The sequence below is a fragment of the Glandiceps talaboti genome, chromosome 3 (genome assembly GCF_964340395.1).
Source record: "Glandiceps talaboti chromosome 3, keGlaTala1.1, whole genome shotgun sequence".
Lineage (NCBI taxonomy): Eukaryota > Metazoa > Hemichordata > Enteropneusta > Spengelidae > Glandiceps > Glandiceps talaboti.
The window spans coordinates 29,903,090-29,923,992 of NC_135551.1; the positions used below are offsets into that span (position 1 = coordinate 29,903,090).

Genomic DNA, 20,903 nt, shown 5'->3' on the forward strand with positions numbered 1-20,903 from the left:
ACATGTATGATGTACACATGGCATTCTCATGATACATGTATGATGTACACATGACATTCACATGAGTTTACAACTACTACTAGCCAACAAAGACAATGTCAATGGAAGTAACATACCAGCACACTGTAACTGATTGAGAATTTGTCCTCCTTCAAACAACTGGTCCACCATTTTTGAGTTGGGTTTGATACAACGGATAAAATTGGATCCAGTACTTTCCAGTTTTTCCATCAGCTCCATTAGTTGTTTCTACACATAAACAAAACCAAAATTACTGTGACATATGTGTTGTCTTCTCACCTTGTTTAAAATTAGTGTGCTCTGTTTAAAGTTCAACAAAATGCAGAGTACGAGGAATGAAGAGAAACATACATGATTTCCATAGTTTGCCACAAGAGGGCAGTATTTATGAACAGTTCATGCACAATGGCCAGTAGTCAAAAATTTAACAACTATGAATGATGCAACTCATTTTTAACATTGCTAAGTTCTTTACGGAACGTTACATTGTAATTTTAAGATATTCACCTAAGTTAAGATATGATAGTTACATTTTAGAATATCTGAAATAACTTCTACATGGTTAAAACAAATCTGTCTATCTTGACGACAGCACCACAGAATAAAATATCCTATACATAAACTGTTGACCATAGAACAACAATAAAATAAACTCCTATATGATTGGTTTGAGTTTGGTTTGTGAAAGTTATAAGAAGGTACCTTGAACTTGGTCCCTACACTGATGAAAGATAGTTTCTGTATTGATGTTGAACTTGATGATCCAGGGAACAGACTTTTGATAAATTTGTGTTTACTTTCTTGCATCAGGCATTCCAGGGATGCATGAAGAGCGTCATTGTTCTTTTCAATAAACTGACCCTGAAAGAAATGATAGCTATAAATTAGATCGGTTCAACAATGAAGGCTGGTTTTTTATACAAAACAAAACTATTAAGTTCAAGTACAGAGTCATGAAACTTTGTAGGATAACATGGTGAATACTGGTTCACAATATCAAAGACGATTGATAGTGGACTGTTCTAGATTTGTGTGGGTAAAATAAGGGACCGGTCAGTTTCTTCAGCCTGGGGGGGGGGTCCGGTGGATTGGTAGGGGGGGGGGGGGTCACCCTGTTTTTGAAATTGGCAGTAGGGGGGGTCATGCTGTTTTCAAAATTGTGGATAGGGGGGGGGGGGTCATTGTGTTTTAAATTGTGATGGAAGAAAAAAATCCTTTCTACAATGACATATAGCCTTGTCTGAAATGTGGTACATGTCAATATTTGTTCTTGTCCCTGTTTCTTACATGAATTCTTTAATATTACTTATTAGTTCAAACATAACTATACATATACATATACATGTATTACCTAGCTACCACACTAGTTACAGAACATGTCATGTAAATGCTTGGCTGTTTCACAATCAATGCTTCACTTATATTGCAGTTTGGGGCAAAAGTGAACTTGAAGGTTTCGTAATGGCAATTTTCATAGATAGTTTATAAATGAATTTAATCTAAATTGTTCTACTCGTCATGTTATTGACACTACAAATCACCACATCTCATCAGATTCCAGTTTCTATTATACACTAGGTATGACCACCTAAAGTTCTCTAACATACCGGTGACTTTATTATACATATATTAATGCCCCTATACTAATGTTACATGTCTATTTTATGTGATATAGGAAACTCATTTAAAACATACAATTAGGTTAGCTTTTCGAAGCTTGGAAATATTACCTCAAAGGTTATGAATAACCTAAACATTGCCTTAGTATCTCAAGCAAAAAACTCCATATCTGCCAGGGGGAAAACCCCAAGGACTTCCTCACCCCCAGAGGTCACTCATGCATTCAACCAACAAGTGGGTAATATAAAGACACTAGTAACCTGTTCTAGATTTGTGTGGGTAATTACTCCTGTCTTGATTTGATTACAATATGGTTGTATAAACTCTAAGCTTTGTCAACTCTTTCTAATGCATCACTCTTAATGTCAATATACTGTTATTCATTTGAATTTAAAAGCAAACTAAACAGTGTAAAGTTTATGATACCAGGTCACAACAAGGAATGGTGTAATACTAAGATAACAATGTCTGAATGATAGAATTCCAACAAACTAATTGTAAATACTTACAGTTTGATAGCAGACAGCACCAGCAAAATGTCGAATCAGGAACCCTTCATCATCTCTGACATTTCTATGAATTGTAAGTGGTGATTTACGGGGCACCTAGGGAGTAAAGATATTGAAAATGATGATTTACAGGGTACTTAGGGGGCAAAGATATATCTCAAATTGTAAGTGATGATTAACGGGGAACCTAAGTCACCTAAGTGGTAAAGACATACCCTACATTGTAAGTGGTGACTTACAGGTCACCTAGGAGGTGAAGACATCCTCCATTGTGTAAGATTTACGGGTCATATGAATTTGACAATATATATTTATCATCCTGAGAGGAATAAGAGCTAAGCTAGATAATTTTACAATGCAAATGTAATAATACTTACAGCAAGTCGAAAGTTATCTTTATGTTTGATGTGTATATTACTTGTAAAGTTGTTGGGGCTAGCTCTGGGTAGTTTACTTTCTTCATCTAACAGGTCCATGATACCACCTGGTCTCACCTCAATCATATCTATATGGGGTTCAAATTACATTTATTTACATAGTTTAGCATAATAGTTCATAATACCACCTGGTTTCAACTCATTGATATCTATATAGCAGTAAACGTTACATTGATTTACATATTTTAGTAAAATATTTTACTCTTACACCTGGTTTGAACTATTTACAGGTTGGAATTACAGGTTTTTATTACTTTTTAACTGGACAGCAGAATTTCATAAAAGATTTAAAACTTGACTAGACCTTCTTACCTATTGTGTCTTGGTTATCTACATAGCTGACGTGAGCAATACCCAGGCCTTCTTTCTTGTACAGTTCTTGTTCCTGGGTAAGTCAGAAAATGGACAGTAAAAAAACACAATCTTCAGAGATGGCTTACACTCAGACTATAGGCATAGTACCTCACAGTGGTGGCTTATACTTAGACTATAGGCATAGTACATTGTACCTCAGAGTGGTGGCTTACACTGGTGGCATATTGTGACAGTATTCCATGAAGCATGAGTGCAAACTTTGAACAACATTTTTCAACCTGTTTTTACACTGTATTCTGTTTTCATTTAGTTATGTTTTATGTCATATTGGCCTGTGGCCTAACATTGACAACAAACTTCACAACAAGTTGAAAATTTAAACTATCTTTTACTTACCTCTTTCAAGACTCTCTTGTTGAAAAACTGCTGCAGTTTCTCATTACAGTAATTGATACAGAACTGTTCAAAGCTATTGAGTTGAAAATATTCAAATCCTGCGATATCGAGTACACCAATATAGGTAGAGGATGTCTTGAACGGAAAGCATCGGTTGACACGTTCCACAATATAATCAAACAGTCTGGAGTAGATAGCCTTAGCCAGGGCATCTCTGGCATGCGTGGCTTGGTCTTTACGTAAGGGAACCCTGGAAATAAAGCACATTAGTTAGACTGGGTCTACATGTAAAGGAACCCTGGAAATAGAACACATTCGTTAGACTGGGTCTTTATGTAAGGAAACCCTGGAAATACAAAATAGTTACTTGGATACCATTTGGCTTTGTTGAACATAAACTTTATATATGATCTTGTCTGTATCAAAGATGTACACCATAACATTTTAACTTACTAATCATATTCTGAATTTTTACAACAAATATGGCCACCATTTGGTTGTTGTCATGGTGAAGAAATGAAGTAAGGGTGACCCTGTTCCCCCCCCCCCCCCCTGTTTCTTATTACCCAACTAAACCAAATTTTCAGCTCCAATATCAAAATAATTTTTTTGCCCCCCCCCTGCCCCCCAATATTTTGTGGAACAGCACCCTCTCTGGCAATAATAAGCAAGTGTCTGGACTGTCGATGTCATCTACAGTCATGGTGGTGACAATGACACTTGTTCACAAACAGAGCATTTCTTTCATGACAAGTTATTCAAGTGGGGGGGGGGAGGACAGACATATACACACACAGGGACATCTGTACTGACATACACAAAGAAACATCTGCATTAACACATACTGACAGACATACACATGTACATCTGTATTGACATACAACATACACATATACATAAACACACACATGTACATCTGTATTGACACACAACATACACATATACATACACACACATGTACATCTGTATTGACATACAACATACACATATACATACATGTACATCTGTATTGACATACAACATACACATATACATACACACATGTATATCTGTATTGACATACAACATACACATACACACATGTACATCTGTATTGACATACAACATACACATATACATACACACACATGTACATCTGTATTGTCATACAACATACACATATACATACACACACATGTACATCTGTATTGACATACAACATACACATATACATACACACACATGTACATCTGTATTGACATACAACATACACATATACACATATGTACATCTATATTGACATACAACATACACATATACATAGTTACACACATATGTACATCTGTATTGACATACAACATACACACACATGTACATCTGTATTAACATACAACATACACATACACATACACACATATGTACATCTGTATTGACACAACATACACACATGTACATCTGTATTGACATACAACATACACACATATGTACATCTGTATTGACATACAACATACACATATACACATATGTACATCTGTATTGACACAACATACACACATACATACACACACATGTACATCTGTATTGACATACAACATACACATACATACATACATACATACATATATACACACACATGTACATCTGTATTAACATACAACATACACATATACACACATGTACATCTGTATTGACATACAACATACACACATGTACACCTGTATTGACATACAACATATACATACACACATGTACATCTGTATTAACATACAACATACACACATGTACATCTGTATTAACATACAACATACACACATGTACATCTATATTGACATACAACATACACACACACATGTACATCTGTATTAACATACTTAATCAATGTTCCTCTTCCACCACCTTTAGCTGTCTGCATAATTCTTGTTGTCAGACTTTCTCTTAAATCTTCAGCATCAACCATCATCAACTCAGCTGTTAGTTTAAGTGCTTTTTCAGCTCCAGGAGATACCATACTCCCACCTTTAATAACAAGTAACTTCACTTTTATCAAACAGATCTTTATTTATCCATACCAAAATTTCAATATTTGACGATACATTTGTATATCAACGTCATATCATGTGTTGAGATTATAGTTGAAGTACACTTTTAACATTATTTCAAAATGAACAGTTTTCTATATTTTACAATTCAACCCTTACGTTAAATATCATGGCATAGACTTCACATTGTCAAGTAAACATACTTCTCCTCAGGCTTGGAAACTCTACCATCTGTTCTACAGATCTGTCACCTTCTCTTAGCTAGCCTAGTAGATTTTTCAGATAACTGAATTTTTGTAAATTTTTATCCACTGAGAGGATTTGTCGTCTTCTTTCTTTTCAGTCTTTATTTTCTTATTATACAAGTGTAACAATAATGTGATAAATCATATCAACTTGATTTTGTAAGACAACGAAACAGAAAATGGTTTTATTCCACTGCCTGAGAATATTAAATCCATTATTTTTTTTCTAAAAACCTTAAAACTATTTAAAATTTCACCTGTGAACTAGTGGATAAATAAATGTACCATATTCATCCATGTTTTTCTGTCTAACATCTGTTTCAATTCAATAATATGCAAATTTATGCAAATTTAGTAAATGCTATGTATTTTGTATGAAATCCAGATGGTTTAAGGTGCGGATGAACATGGCAATTCAATTTTATTGTGCAAATTGTGTGATAATTACAGTCATTTTTTTACACAAATGATAGCCATGCATTAAATAAAGTAAAAAAATGTTAAATTATTGTATTAAAAAAAAACCAGTACAAGCATAAAACACTATTACAATACAGAACACCTGAAATAATAAAAGAAATCTACTAAGTGACCTTGGTATGAGGTAGAGTCTGTTGAGGTCACAGCTGTAGCAGAAGTAAGGAAAATCATAGCAATATTAGAAACCAGGATTATGTGGATGAAAATAATATTCAATGGTTAAAACAGGCCTTCATTGAACACATAGCCCCCAAACCCCTTCCTTTCAATGAAGTCACACACACACACACACACACACACACACACACACACACATTCCTCTAGCTAATTATGTCCAAATGAGAAACACATTAGGAGATTAGGTGGATGAAAATATAATGGTCATTGCTGTAATAAGTCACTCAAACTCCTTCCCTTTCATCGGTAATTGAATCAAAATTAGATCTGATATTCTGACTTTATACTCAAGTCTCTGATGTTGTATCAGTTTTTATGTGAATAAAAAGTGTGTTTGTGTGAAATAGTGACCTGAGTGAGTGACTGTTTACATTCCGGTGATCACCTAAGCCTTTGGGAGACAAGCTCGTGTTTGAAAAACGAAAACCTCTAGAGGAAAAGGTGCCAGTCTAATCTACATTAAAAACTGACATTTTGGTGGATTTGCTAATCCTTTTTTCCCCAGTGAAATTTGTCATGTGACCAGCATGTTATAATATACCATGTTAATTTGAGACAAGCAAATGACATTAATTTATCAAGTGCTACACCTCAGGGAATATTCACATGGGTCCAATCAGGTGACACAAATTTGTCATGTGACCCATGAAAATTCACATGCCCCAATCAGATGGCACCAATATGTCATGTGACTTATTAAAATTCACACAGGCCAAATCAGATGTCATAAATTTATCATGTGACCCATGAAAATTCACAGCCCAATCAGATGGCACCAATATGTCATGTGACTTATTAAAATTCACACAGGCCCAATCAGATGTCATGATACATTTGTTTAAAAAGATTCAGATCCAAAAGAGAAAAATCACAAAAACGTACTTTGTGAGGTTGACTAATACGACAATAATTCACCAGAAATTTGTGAAGGGAAGAAAATGTAAAAGAATCTCTTGATTAAACCAGTATGCTGATACAAATGTGGTGTTGTTATAGTTACCTTTTGAATCTTCTGAACAATCTTCCATTAATATGTTACCAAGGTGTAAAACACCTGCCACAACACGAAACATATCCATTTTTTCATCATTTGTAACTCCCAATTTATGAATAGCATCGTCCATTTTCTTGAAATCTTTAACATCGTCAAGGATAATGTCTGTCATACCACCTTCCTTCTTGTACTGTAAGGATAGGAAAACATAAAATGAATTAATATTAGGGATTCAAATGTAAAACTGTACGTACCTTTGAAACCTTCTGTGAGGGTCAACAGGTTTTGTTCTTTTAATAAATGTCTTGTGATATTACATACAAATTTATAACAAAGTGTATCACCACAACACATTAACATCAGTAGGATAATTACACTGTCACTGACAGTTGTGTTTAGTTGCATCACATACAGAACATAACATAAAATGTCTCCTTTACATGTGGTGAATACATGCACATAAAACACTGTGAAATTTATCTGCTACAGTATTTGAAATATGGGTGTCACTTTTTACACACTCTTTCAGTGATTGTACATATATCTTGCATAAATTGTATTAAGGGATGAACATTGACGTAACTGTGCAAGTGTCTGTATTCTAATATATTTTTGCAATTTGTCAAAGTTTGGTCTGTATGTGTGTGTATGTGTGTGTGTGTGAGAGTGTGTGTGTGTGTATGTATGTGTGCGTGTGTGTGCATGTGTATGTGTGTGTATGTATGTATGTGTGTGTATGTGTGTACCTACATACATACATGTGTTTGTGTATGTACATATGTATGCCCAATTTCTTTGATTATTGTGTAATTATGATATTGCATTTTCTTTCATTTTTATAAAAAAATTACAACCTTGTACAGTATAGAGGCTACACTTTCAAGAGTAAATGAGTACAAATGAAAAATACCTCTCTATAAATAGCACCCACTAATAAACATCAACAATATTACAGAAATATTGGTGTTTGGCAAACTTCCTGTTATCTTTTTCTGACATTTTCTTTGCATCAAAGAACCTTCCCGTTCAGTTTACATGTATCTACTTCCTAACTGCATTGTTGCCATAGAGGGCGCTATTTAAGAATGATATCTATCACTTCAAATACAAATCACTTATTATAACAATAATAACATACAGGGCTCAAAATTAACTTTTTTCCTTTCATAACAAGCTGCAAACTATGGTAGCCTAAGTAGGCTACAAGTTAGTACAACCTCCAAACTATGGTAGCCTAAGTAGGCTACAACCTCCAAACTATGGTAGCCTAAGTAGGCTACAACCTCAAAACTATGGTAGCCTAAGTAGGCTACAACCTCCAAACTATGGTAGCCTAAGTTGGCTACAACCTCCAAACTAGGGTAGCCTAAGTAGGCTACAACCTCCAAACTATGGTAGCCTAAGTAGGCTACAACCTGCAAACTATGGTAGCCTAAGTAGGCTACAACCTCCAAACTATGGTAGCCTAAGTAGGCTACAATCTCCAAACTATGGTAGCCTAAGTAGGCTACAACCTCCAAACTATGGTAGCCTAAGTAGGCTACAACCTCCAAACTAGGGTAGCCTAAGTAGGCTACAACCTCCAAACTAGGGTAGCCTAAGTAGGCTACAACCTCCAAACTATGGTAGCCTAAGTAGGCTACAACCTCCAAACTATGGTAGCTTAAGTAGGCTACAACCTCCAAACTAGGGTAGCCTAAGTAGGCTACAACCTCCAAACTAGGGTAGCCTAAGTAGGCTACAACCTCCAAACTAGGGTAGCCTAAGTAGGCTACAACCTCCAAACTAGGGTAGCCTAAGTAGGCTACAACCTCCAAACTATGGTAGCCTAAGTAGGCTACAACCTCCAAACTAGGGTAGCCTAAGTAGGCTACAACCAAACTACTGCAGCCCAATGGTAAGAATTGGTAGTCTGTGGATGCAGGACCAACATTAATTTTGAGCCCTGACATAAAGTGTGACCTTGAGAACAATGACACATTCAGACAGCTACATTGACACCTTTACTCTTCAAATGGAATATTGTACTTACGTTCATATCATATGGTTCAGAGTTGAATAAAAAGTTTAGTGGTGGTCGAAAGCAAAGTACAAAACAAATTCAAACTTAAGTGAGAATGTTTGTTAATTAATAAGAAAAATTAGCAAAATAATACCGTGAATATATTATTGTTAAAGTATAAACTTAGAATTGTACTTAATACAAACAATAATTGTAAATAATATTGAATAAAAGGCAAAGTTAAATAAAGGTTTATAAAATATTTGCCAAAAACTGTCTCTTTGTCTGTTTTCTGGTTTGACAAAAATCTCACTATCATTGCTACATTTCCTTTTGCAGATTGTCACACTGTAAATAATTTGGCAACTATCTGCTAACATACAGGTAAAACAGGGAATATTCGCCAGAAGACTGTACATAACATATACATTGTAATGATGAAAGTCAATCATTTAGCAAACTGAGATTGTTGTTTTACACACTGGACAAGAGTATATTTATTACTGAACACAGCAGGATTGTGATTGAAGAGAATTTTATTTATGGTCATTCACTTTTGAACTTTTCTCAATAACCACCACGCTGTCTTCAGTACTAAAAGTGTTATTATCTATCAAGGTAAAACAACAGCTTACAACTTGTACACTGATCAACTTTGATCATAAAATGTATTTGTTACATATACTCTTCTGACAAGCACTGCCTGTTTTAGCTGTAATAGTATTTCTGTTAAGATATGAAGATAATTAGCAATTGTTGATGAGATTTTTTGTGGAGTCAGATGATGAAATGTAGCAATATTTTTAGTAAGATTTATTCATTCTGTGCCTACTCAAAAATCTGAATCAGATTGGTTTGAATCAGCTCCCCTTTCCCATCATGCAATACAACTGGTGTTGAAGTAATTTACTTTGAATCAAATGGGGTGTAGTGGGGGATGGGGTAGGTTGGGGTAGGGTGGGGTGGGGTTGGGTGGGGTGGGCATGGCAAATCGATTCACAGTAAATCTACTTCTAATAAACAGACAAAGCTAAGTTCTGGCAATAAAATTAGTTGTGTAACATAAGAAAAGAAAAGTTTTTAAAGGAAACTATTATGACAATCTCTGTAGAAGAATTTTGCCTACCTGAGCACTCTTCCTGTTCTCAGGCAACTTAGCAGCTGTCTCCTTGGTTGTAAAATATTGTGTATTGCCTTTCTTTAAGTACTGTAAGGTATACAGAAATCATTTGAAGTTAGGCTTGGTAAATATAACAAACAAATTCTATCAATATTTATTTACGTTGTATTTGTTACTTTTTCTTTAGATAATTACTGGGAAAACAGTCGAAGATAATTGTCCATGTTTGGTATTATTGTACAATTTATACATTAATTTCAAGCTCAAAGAAAGCTGCAGTTAATGCCTGTCTTACTTTCATGGAAATGAAAAATCTTGCCCTTAAAACCTGCTTTGTATTTTAATTTTGTGTATAAAGCAACATATAGTAATATTCCTTCTTTGTAACTGTAAGATAGGAGGTGTCATTCCACCCTCTGTCACTGGTCTGCACCCTTCTAGGGTTTCGTTTGTTTTTACTGAGTTACCAAGACCAAGATACCAAGCAACAGATAAAGAAGCTATACATACAACATAATCATCTGGTGTTGTGATGTGGAATTTCTGTCGGAGTTCTTCTGAAGCACCTGCACAAATTCTGTAGAATACATGGTAATTTCTTTCCTCTTTACTTTGTCCTACAATACGAGACTTCTCTAGAAGGTAGTGAGACACATAGCCTCCTACTACAGTATTCTGTGAAAAAAATACAACATTCAGAAGGAATTCTGATGACATGGAGGTTGTCACTTGGCATTATTAGGCTACAGATATACTGTCAACCTGGACATTTTCACAAAAGATTTATTTTTGCTAATTTCACTAGAAAACAAAAATACAAAAACAAGTAGTGATTAAATTTCCTTCTTGTACATGAAAACAATGTGCTAGTCTGGTAATTCATAAAAATTAGTATTTAAGAACTAGCTGAAGACTAAAATCGCATTTTTTCTTTGTTTGACTATATGAGTCCTAGAAAATTGTAGTGTAGGACCCATGATTCACTTGAGATGTGGAGATAATCACCAATTTCTATCATTATTTTTTCCAGAACATCATGAATCCTTGACTACAACTGAATCAATAAATAAAACACAGATACTGCATGCACAGCAAAGAAAGACTTTCATATACAGAGTAGTAGGGTTGTTGTTGATCTTCTTCATAGTAGTGTGGATCCTCATTAGTCCGAGTATTATCCCACAATCCACACATGTACTGAGGCATGACAAATTATAAAGACCGAGCCCCATCCCTCAACAGCTTGCTGACTCTTTTTGTCTAAATCAAAAATACAGAACCAGTAAGTTCATAATTTCTTGGTCACACTTTCTTACCTTGTTGTTAAAGTGCATCTCTACAAATTTTCCAAATCGACTACTGTTATTATTTCTCATAGTTTTAGCATTGCCAAAAGCTTCCAATAAAGGATTGGCCTCTACAATTCTCTGTTCTATAACACCGGCTCCAGATCCATGGGATTCTGTCAGGTATCTGTAAATATAAACATTTTATATTATCAATGAAACCATGCATGTCAGCTGTACAAGACACTCTACACAGTAAATCATATACACACAGGAATTCCCCATCAGTATAATATCAATGAAATCAAATGCAATGCCCAAGACACTGTATACAATAATTATGTACACACACACACACACACACACACACACACAGATGCAGAGACTAACACAGACAGAGACAAGCCAGCCAGAGACAAAAAGCCAGCCAGACAGACATAGACAAACAGACAGAGACAAACAAACAAACAGAAAGACAGAGACAGACAGACAGAGACAGACAGACAGACAGACAGACAGACACAGACACAAACAAGCATTCCATGTTTTCCTCCTATGTGTTTCTGATTTCTGCTACTCTCTTTGTTCGAAGTATCTCTCACTCATTGGACAGACACTGTTCACCCACAGTCTGCTCCCAGATAAAACACTCACCTTAGAATGTATTTAGTTGATTCTGTCTTTCCAGAAGTATCACTCACTCATTGGACAGACATTGTTCACCCAAAGTCTGCTCCCAGATAAAACACTCACCTTAGAATGTATTTAGTTGATTCTGTCTTTCCAGCGCCACTTTCACCACTCACTACAATAGCTTGACTCTGCTTGTAAACCTTCATATCTCTAAAAGCTTTGTCAGCTGTTATAAACAACAAAACCAGTGTCAGAGTGTGAACAAATCATGAAAGAACTCACGATTAAGTGAATATCTTCACAAACTTTTCCTCTTTTTGGTATCAAAACACACTTCAGATGCTTAGAGATTACATAAAGTATTATCAGAAGTCACCTGATCTAAAGAAAATGTCATGTGACTACAACTGTAACAAACTTCTTGAACAGTCACATGACCAACCATAAAAGTCATGTGACTAATATTAAAATGATGGCTGTTGATTGGTATAACATCATGACTGTTTCAAACAAGCTGAAACTTTGCAGAGATGAAAATTATGGACAATGCAGCAAATTGAATATGAATATATGTACTTGACCCAAGGTCTACATACCAATGGCAAACACATGAGGTGGGAGTACGCCGAGAGATTTTCCTTGATATTTCTTGATAACTTCTTTGGAATAAAGCTTTGGCATATCACTGTAGGGATTAACAGCTATAAGGATATTGGCAACATAGGTCTGTGTAATAGAAAACAAATAACATATTATCATTTCTAGCTAGCTATGAGAATATTGGCAAAATGCAAACGTTGCGACAAGGATAAAATACCATGATTTGTAATAATAATAATAATATAATATCTTTACTGGTGAATATTTTTCCCACTAAAATCAAAATCTCGTAAAAACACTTTCATCTTGCGTACCGTAGTTTTAAAATCAACACAAAATAGACTCATCAAAACAGCTTATGTCAGTGTCTCTTTCTGCATCGCATTACTGTTCACATATACGTTGACAATGTTGCAGGCCAGCTTATATCTCTTTTTAGTGTCTCTTTCTCCATTGCATTACTGTTCACAAATATGTTGACAATGTTGCAGGCCAGCTTATGTCTCTTTTCAGTGTCTCTTTCTCCATCGCATTACTGTTCACAAATACGTTGACAATGTTGCAGGCCCCATTTACAAAATTTATTGTAGTGTACTTGGTACTTACATAAATTTGATTTTTCTTGTATCTAAGTCTGAGATTGTTAAGCAGTGTGGCTTCATTCAGGTACATTAAGGCACCTACAAAGAAAACAAACAAAATAAGATAAAATATGAATTATCATATACTGACATGTATAATCAGGTTCCTATCATTGTTGTAAATCACAGCCTCTTTCACGACATCATCCAAGATGCACGGTATTTCGTTGCTTCTGCAGAAATAATTTTTTTGGCTTGTGAGAATGATTCCTATATATTACTATGGCGAAACTGTATCTGTGCAATATTTGTCCATGTCATACACCCAGTGTCACTTTGTAAATTATAGAAAAATGTCTTCATTTCCTAATTTGCTTATAGAGTTACTCCATTATATCAAATTTGTTCAAACATATTAATTATAATGTGTATTTTTTATGGTCTTTTTTGTTGAGCATAAGTAGTTTTCCAAATCCATCTCGCTAACTCTTTAGATTTGATGGTTTTTCTTGTTGTCAGTGTTTTGTTGAGGGCAGTAAGCAAGTAAAATCTACCAAGGTTCCCCAGTTATTCACTGAGGTTCCCAAACAAAATTATGATAGATTGTATGGGAAACTATTCAACTTTTACCCCTTTCTGTTATCATGGTTCCCCAACCTTAGCAAAAACACTGGTTGTAGAAGGGAAACTTTGAAATCCATATTCAAATTCAAATTCAAGAGACAGCAGTCCATAACGCTTTATAATTTGCTGTATTCAAGTTTTGCATGTTTATGACAATTTAAATCTGTTATTTCTGTATAGATTTTTTTTCCCCTGATCCTAAAATATCTTAACAATCAGAGGTATTGTCACATGAAATATTGTTCACACTGGTTCTATACCCTGTGAATCAGCAATGTACATTATACCTGTACATACTATTTCTACACTGTATGTCAACAGCTGTGTGAAACTGTATTCCGACACCATACCTTAAAGGTATCATGTACATACATGTATCTAAATATAAAATGTGTATAGGTTAAATTTACCTTTTTACGTTTAAACACTATTTCACTTCATATAACAATTATAATAAAATGTATTGATGCACAGTTTTTATTCTTCTGTTAGAGTCTTAATTTTCAGAACCTTGGTAACAGAACTCTATGATGTTATCATGTACACATGCCAGTGTGAGTAATCGGGGTACTTGCATTCAGCTGCACTTTCACTGGAATACAGTGACTACTGTGAACAGTCACAAAATACTCTGAATATGCCACACTTACACTCATATATCATCAGATACTGTAATATTATTATTTTGCACTATTTTGCGGAACTGGTGATACTATGCAAACAGGACATAAACTAGTCACCATTTACATACTAAGTTTATTAAGGGTACTATCCAGTGTTCTAATTTTTGCTATAAATTAATATACAAAACTTTAAATACAGTATCTTGATTTATTTTATTAAGTTCTCTTTATTATTTATGTACCAGTGATTACATAATAAAGAGAACTACACATACTAGTGGTATTTTCACTGCAGTGTAATACTGAAAACATTATTGCATACCCTGCATGGAAACGATATGCAAGTGAGGATATCGTTCACTACACATACACACAAAATCTGTTGTATGATTTTTATGATATTTATGGAAATTTGCCATTTCAGATAAACATGTCATAATAACAGAACCCCATGCCATGAAAGTTCCAGTGTGGGTACTCAGGTATTTGCACTTGTACTTGCAGCATTTTCTGTTGTACTTTCACTAAAAGTACGGACATAAACAATACTGCAAGCACTGTGCAAATACCCAAAGTACTCCACACTTACCCTCACGCCATCATGGGATTCTGTCATATTAATACTTCTGTCATCAACTAGATGTCATCAACCATGTGAACTCTTTACAACTGGTTGTACCATATGGATTTTACATCTGTTAACAATTCATGATAATTTATAAACCATTTAATAGTAACAAGATCCTATTCCATTTGTCATCATCATCCTAAAGTCATGGTAGGCTATATCAATGAAATATATCATCATTTAAACTATCTCCTTAGGGAAAGTCATTGATTATCACTTAATATTCAAGCACCAATTTGTTTGCACTCTACAAGATCCTCTCATCCATCATGGCATTCATTTCAAAAATCTTGAGACAGCAATATGAATTATGGAATATTTTTTAGTGATTTAATTAGAGGTTGGCATAATTCATCGCTGTACAGCTACATATTTTTACAGACACAGACTCAGATTTGTAACAGATCATTTTGTTCATCTATGTTTGTTTAACATAGAAAAAGGATTAAAATTTAGGAATGAAAAACAGTTGTCTGGCATTCTCTACAAAAAGTTGAGAGAACAAAAGAATAATCCTATGTAATCCTTGTGACTCCACTGATAAGATGATAACACTAATATGAGAACCTGGGATTAAAACTCTGACCTTTAAGAGTCATTTTCTGCAGTGCAAGGAAGGGATAGAAAACTTACACTTACAGATGGTTAGCTCAGACAGTGCTAAAACCAGACAGGATATTCTCACAAGAATGGAGAAGGGTTAATGTCTGCATCAGATTGATGTCAACACCAGATTTCGTAGCTCGGTGTTAACATAAGGATGACAACTAGCTAGCAAAATGAAAGTGGAGAGGATTCAAGAGTTGTGCTGTAATAACATTAAGCTACATTGTACATGTTGTATATACCCCTTCTCTGAAATCTATACATTTCACGTTTAGAGCTTAATATATTAATGTGAGATGGCCCCTTACTCAAGTCTACATGTTGTGTGATTAGCACAGCCACAACACATTGTCAAAATATACCTTTTAACACCTTCAATTTCTATGCTGATTTCATCATAAATGTCATGTTACCATAGCAACAGGGTGTTTCAATCAACTTGAAGCACCAATGTCTATTAAACTGTATTTGTGTGATTTGGCTGACTACTGTGTAGGCAATGTAATTTGTTATGTAAATTACACTGAAATCTCCATTCAAAAAAATCCTGAAAACCAAGATTGCAAGTTGTAACTTGAGTAGATCACTGTTACTATAGAAACAGACGACCTTTGACATTAGATGTATAAGTAGCTATTCTTGCAGTCGATATATACAGTCAATAAAAAAACATTTAATTCGTATTTCATTTTTGTCTGTCATGAATAAGATAAGGTGACTTATAAATTAAGGAAACATAATAGTTTACAATATATGCATCAGATCAGATAGTTTTACTGCTTAGTTATCTCTCTGATATCAAATTGCATGCCCCATTTGTAATTTAATAAATTTATTTGCTTTCAACTTGGAAATATATATTTTAATGAGCATCCTATCCTTTATTCTTTTTGAAAGTCAACTTTTATGACTTGGTATCTCATTCTGTGAGAAAAGTGATTAATTGGTGATGAGAAGTATATATATATATATACGTATGTGATTCATAAGATAGCTTTTTATGAAACAGAGACTTGATCTTTATAAAATAGTACACACTCAGGAAGTGTGCCCTCTAAGCCAATTTGACGCACCACTGATGCACACAGTTTCTAGTGACGCACAAAAATTTGGTGTTCTCCTATCTCTTACTATGTGGTGACTCACAAGAACTGTTAGTTTTTATCATTTTGACTCACAACAATAAAATTTGGCTATCACTAGAGGGCACACTGGACTACACAGTATAAGGTAACACAATAAATCCCAAATATGTACTATGTACAAGTACACAGTTTGACACTGACCATGTTGTACAAGGGCTACTTCTAATTCAATGACTTTCACTCACAACCCTGATATCATATTTCTACTTTCACACTCTGTGACTTAAACCATGTACATGTATCATACAAGTACACAGATCAATACCCATGCTGTATAGGGAAGAGTTAATATGACTTATACAGACAACTGTGATACCACCTTTCTGTTCTCAAACCCAATGACATTACATACAATGTACGTGTGATGTACTGACTTGCCAAGAACGGTGAAGATTTTTTTCATTCATTTACACGATTTCCCGATTCCCCTATTTACCCACGAAATAGTATTTTTGTATGTGTATCTGTAATGTTCATTTGTGCTTTTGGGTAAATAAATAAACACACACACATGACAAGATACTAACGTGTACACTGTGAATGTGTGATGTACAATAAATGGATGCTGGGAATGGTAACCATTGTTAGTACATAGAACTGTACTGTAATATAATATAGTCTAGATGTTAAACATGGAATCAAATCATCTCTGAGAGATTTTGAGATTCAATATAGGATAGGACTAGACTATGTAGAATTAGAATTAGAGTTATAATTAGATTATAATTAAAAAATACTTAATACTTACATCATTAAATCCTTGAGAGAGTAATTAAAATGCCTTTCAATTCCAAAATATTTAAATCATTGAATTCTTGAGAGTAATTAAAATACCTGTCAATTCCAAATATTTACATTATTGAATGTTGAGAAAGTAATTAAAGTGGTGTCAATTCACATTGGTTGTAAAATCTCAGTGTAAAATACAGTTTACAACATTTCAGAGATGTGGAGATTGAATAAATAATGACCTGAAATATCTTGCTGCAAATAAATTCATTTGGTGTACCAGTGTATGCTAAGTACAGGTTACATAGATATTGGTTGACGGGTGAATGAAAGAATTGTTTAAAATAATCAGTAGACTTGATACAGTTGGTATACAACATACACTGTATATATCATATATCAGTAGTGATTTGCAGACATTGGTTGACGTGGTGAATGAATGAACGGTATAAAATGATCTCAGACTTAAAAGTCTTGACATTGATATGAAGTGATTGTGACGAGGTTAATGCAATGGCATGACTCAAGTGTAAATGTCAGTTATTGCGATTTCAATTAACAATCAGTCACCCTGTCAATGGCCTGCCAGTCTTTTGTACATACATACATTCACATACATGTATATACATGTACACCATACACATGCATCATAGATGTAGAGTACGTGTACATATCATGTGACTAAATCAATGTTATAAATGTGGGAATACAAAGATGGTATTATTGCTGTCTATCAATGTTTAGTATATTCTTTTGCAGTTATTACGTATTGCAGACATGTCCACAAGATACATATACCTTTATGAAAATGAAGTAATACCGCACTACTGCTGTGGGAACTTTGTGGCACTGTATTTTATCAAGTTGATTAGTATGACAATGAAAGGTAGTATCTGAGGTGTCAGTCAAAATCTGTCATACCTAGTCATCTTTGTAAACATGAATTAAGTTTCACATTATATAGTAATTAATGTGTATATGTCACTGAGTGTGATAGACAGGTGGTATCAATCGACACACAACACACACACACACACACACACACACACACACACACTTATACAAACACACATACCATACACACATACACATACATTCCACAAGCCACTAAGTTTATATATATAGCACTGAACCTTAGCTCAATGTTGCTAAAAATAATTTTATATAAATCATCTACAGCATTGTATAATATTTCATTATCAAGTAACCAATATCATTTTTCTTGATGACTCTCATTCTTTAAGAATTTAATTCAGTGTCTACTTCTATCACTCTATGAATATATTGATCTAATATCTGAAGAATAAAATAACAATTATGGATTCAAATACTGTGATATACTCTTTTTGATACCTATGACCACCAATAACATTACCCTACAATAAGACAATGCTGTTATTGTTTGTTACTTGTTTTCTTTGTTTGTTTGTTAAAGCAGTACATACTGTAAGGTAATATCTACAAATTTAAATAACATTCACAGTATATGTTATTTGTTTGTTTGTTTGTAAAAGCGGTATATAATGTAAGGTAATATCTACAAATTTAAATAGCATACACAGTATATGTTATTTGTTTGTTTGTTTGTTTGTTAGAGTGGTATATACTGTAAGGTAATATCTAATAATTTAAATAGCATACACAGTATATGTTATTTGTTTGTTTGTTTGTTAGAGTGGTATATACTGTAAGGTAATATCTAATAATTTAAATAGCATACACAGTATATGTTATTTGTTTGTTTGTTTGTTTGTTAGAGTGGTATATACTGTAAGGTAATATCTAATAATTTAAATAGCATACACAGTATATATTTTTTTTTTTTTTTTTTGTTTGTTAGAGCGGTATATACTGTAAGGTAATATCTAATAATTTAAATAGCATACACAGTATATGTTATTTGTTTGTTTGTTAGAGCGGTACATACTGTAAGGTAATATCTACAAATTTAAATAGCATACACAGTAAATGTTATTTGTTTGTTTGTGTGTTTGTTTGTTTGTTACAGCGGTATATACTGCATTATCCCAAACACAATGTATATCATTTTTTAAACAGTGACTCTCTCTAAGTTCTGAAGGTTTACACTTCCTGCCAGTATTTTATTTTATAATACACATTGATATGACATTTCACCCATGCTAAAATGAAATTTTCATAATTTTTACATCTTGAGTTGGGTGTGGTCAATATGTACATAGAAATGAAAATCTTGAGGCGATATCATCTGGCTAGTTAAGATAGGACACTCAGCCCTAAATTCATACAGACTTCTACAATCATACATCTGTCTTTTCTTTTGTTCACTGTTATTTCTTTTCCTACTTAATTATTTTAATATGCCTCTAGGAAATGTTTCATCTAAAGTACGGGGATAATCTCAAAGATATATTTTGTGGATGTAAATGATTGCTAATTTTGAATTCAATTGTTTTAGCATAAAATATGTTTTTATGAAGGATAAAATAAATAATATTGTAAGTTGCTTTCAACAGTTTGTACAAACTGGCTTTGTTAATAATTAATTTTCAATTACAACTACATAAATTATATTTAGAATTATGAATTTTAGTTTAAAAAAACCCAGTGATATTAAGTATGTGTGTGTTGTGTTTATATAAAAGTACCAGTAAGCCAGTTCTTGTCTATGTAATGTGGTGTCTATGTAATGTGGTGTCTATGTAATGTGTGATAATGTACATTGTCATGTACATGATTGTAATATAATATCACGCAATTTGCAATGTGATGTATTTTAATGTTAAATGCTGTCAAGTAATGCAATATACAAATAAAATCTAAAAGAGAAAAAACCACAACTGTTTTTGATCATTTCATATCAGAATTGTGGATATGTTAACAGGTGTTATTAATAGCTACTTGTAACATCTGAACACATAACATTCATTATTTACAGCCAGTTAGCATCATAGCATTTCTTTAACATGTCATTTTTAAAGTGTTTTTTCCTGTTGAACTTAACACAAAATATTGTAATGAACACAAGTAAATCGGTTAATTTTTATGACCTTAAGTTAATGTGTTGTTAAGGCACCAACACATTACGATTACATTCCTTTTTCAACATTCCAATGAGTGATATTACAATCGGTT

At 33.8% G+C, this 20,903-nt stretch overlaps 1 protein-coding gene across 1 annotated transcript in view; it reads right to left on the reverse strand.

Moving 5' to 3' along the window:
* LOC144432863 (unconventional myosin-VI-like) overlaps window positions 1-20,903 on the reverse strand; it is a 58,029-nt gene that overhangs the window by 15,082 nt on the left and 22,044 nt on the right. The window contains exons 4-17 of the mRNA XM_078121159.1: window positions 13,460-13,533; window positions 12,850-12,979; window positions 12,374-12,479; window positions 11,651-11,807; window positions 10,845-11,009; window positions 10,341-10,421; window positions 7,219-7,402; window positions 5,149-5,293; window positions 3,299-3,548; window positions 2,900-2,972; window positions 2,528-2,655; window positions 2,151-2,246; window positions 724-882; window positions 117-249 (exon numbers count right to left, since the gene is read on the reverse strand). Of these exons, the coding sequence (XP_077977285.1) occupies window positions 117-249; window positions 724-882; window positions 2,151-2,246; window positions 2,528-2,655; window positions 2,900-2,972; window positions 3,299-3,548; window positions 5,149-5,293; window positions 7,219-7,402; window positions 10,341-10,421; window positions 10,845-11,009; window positions 11,651-11,807; window positions 12,374-12,479; window positions 12,850-12,979; window positions 13,460-13,533 (1,881 nt within the window). The remainder of the gene's footprint in view (window positions 1-116; window positions 250-723; window positions 883-2,150; window positions 2,247-2,527; window positions 2,656-2,899; window positions 2,973-3,298; window positions 3,549-5,148; window positions 5,294-7,218; window positions 7,403-10,340; window positions 10,422-10,844; window positions 11,010-11,650; window positions 11,808-12,373; window positions 12,480-12,849; window positions 12,980-13,459; window positions 13,534-20,903) is intronic.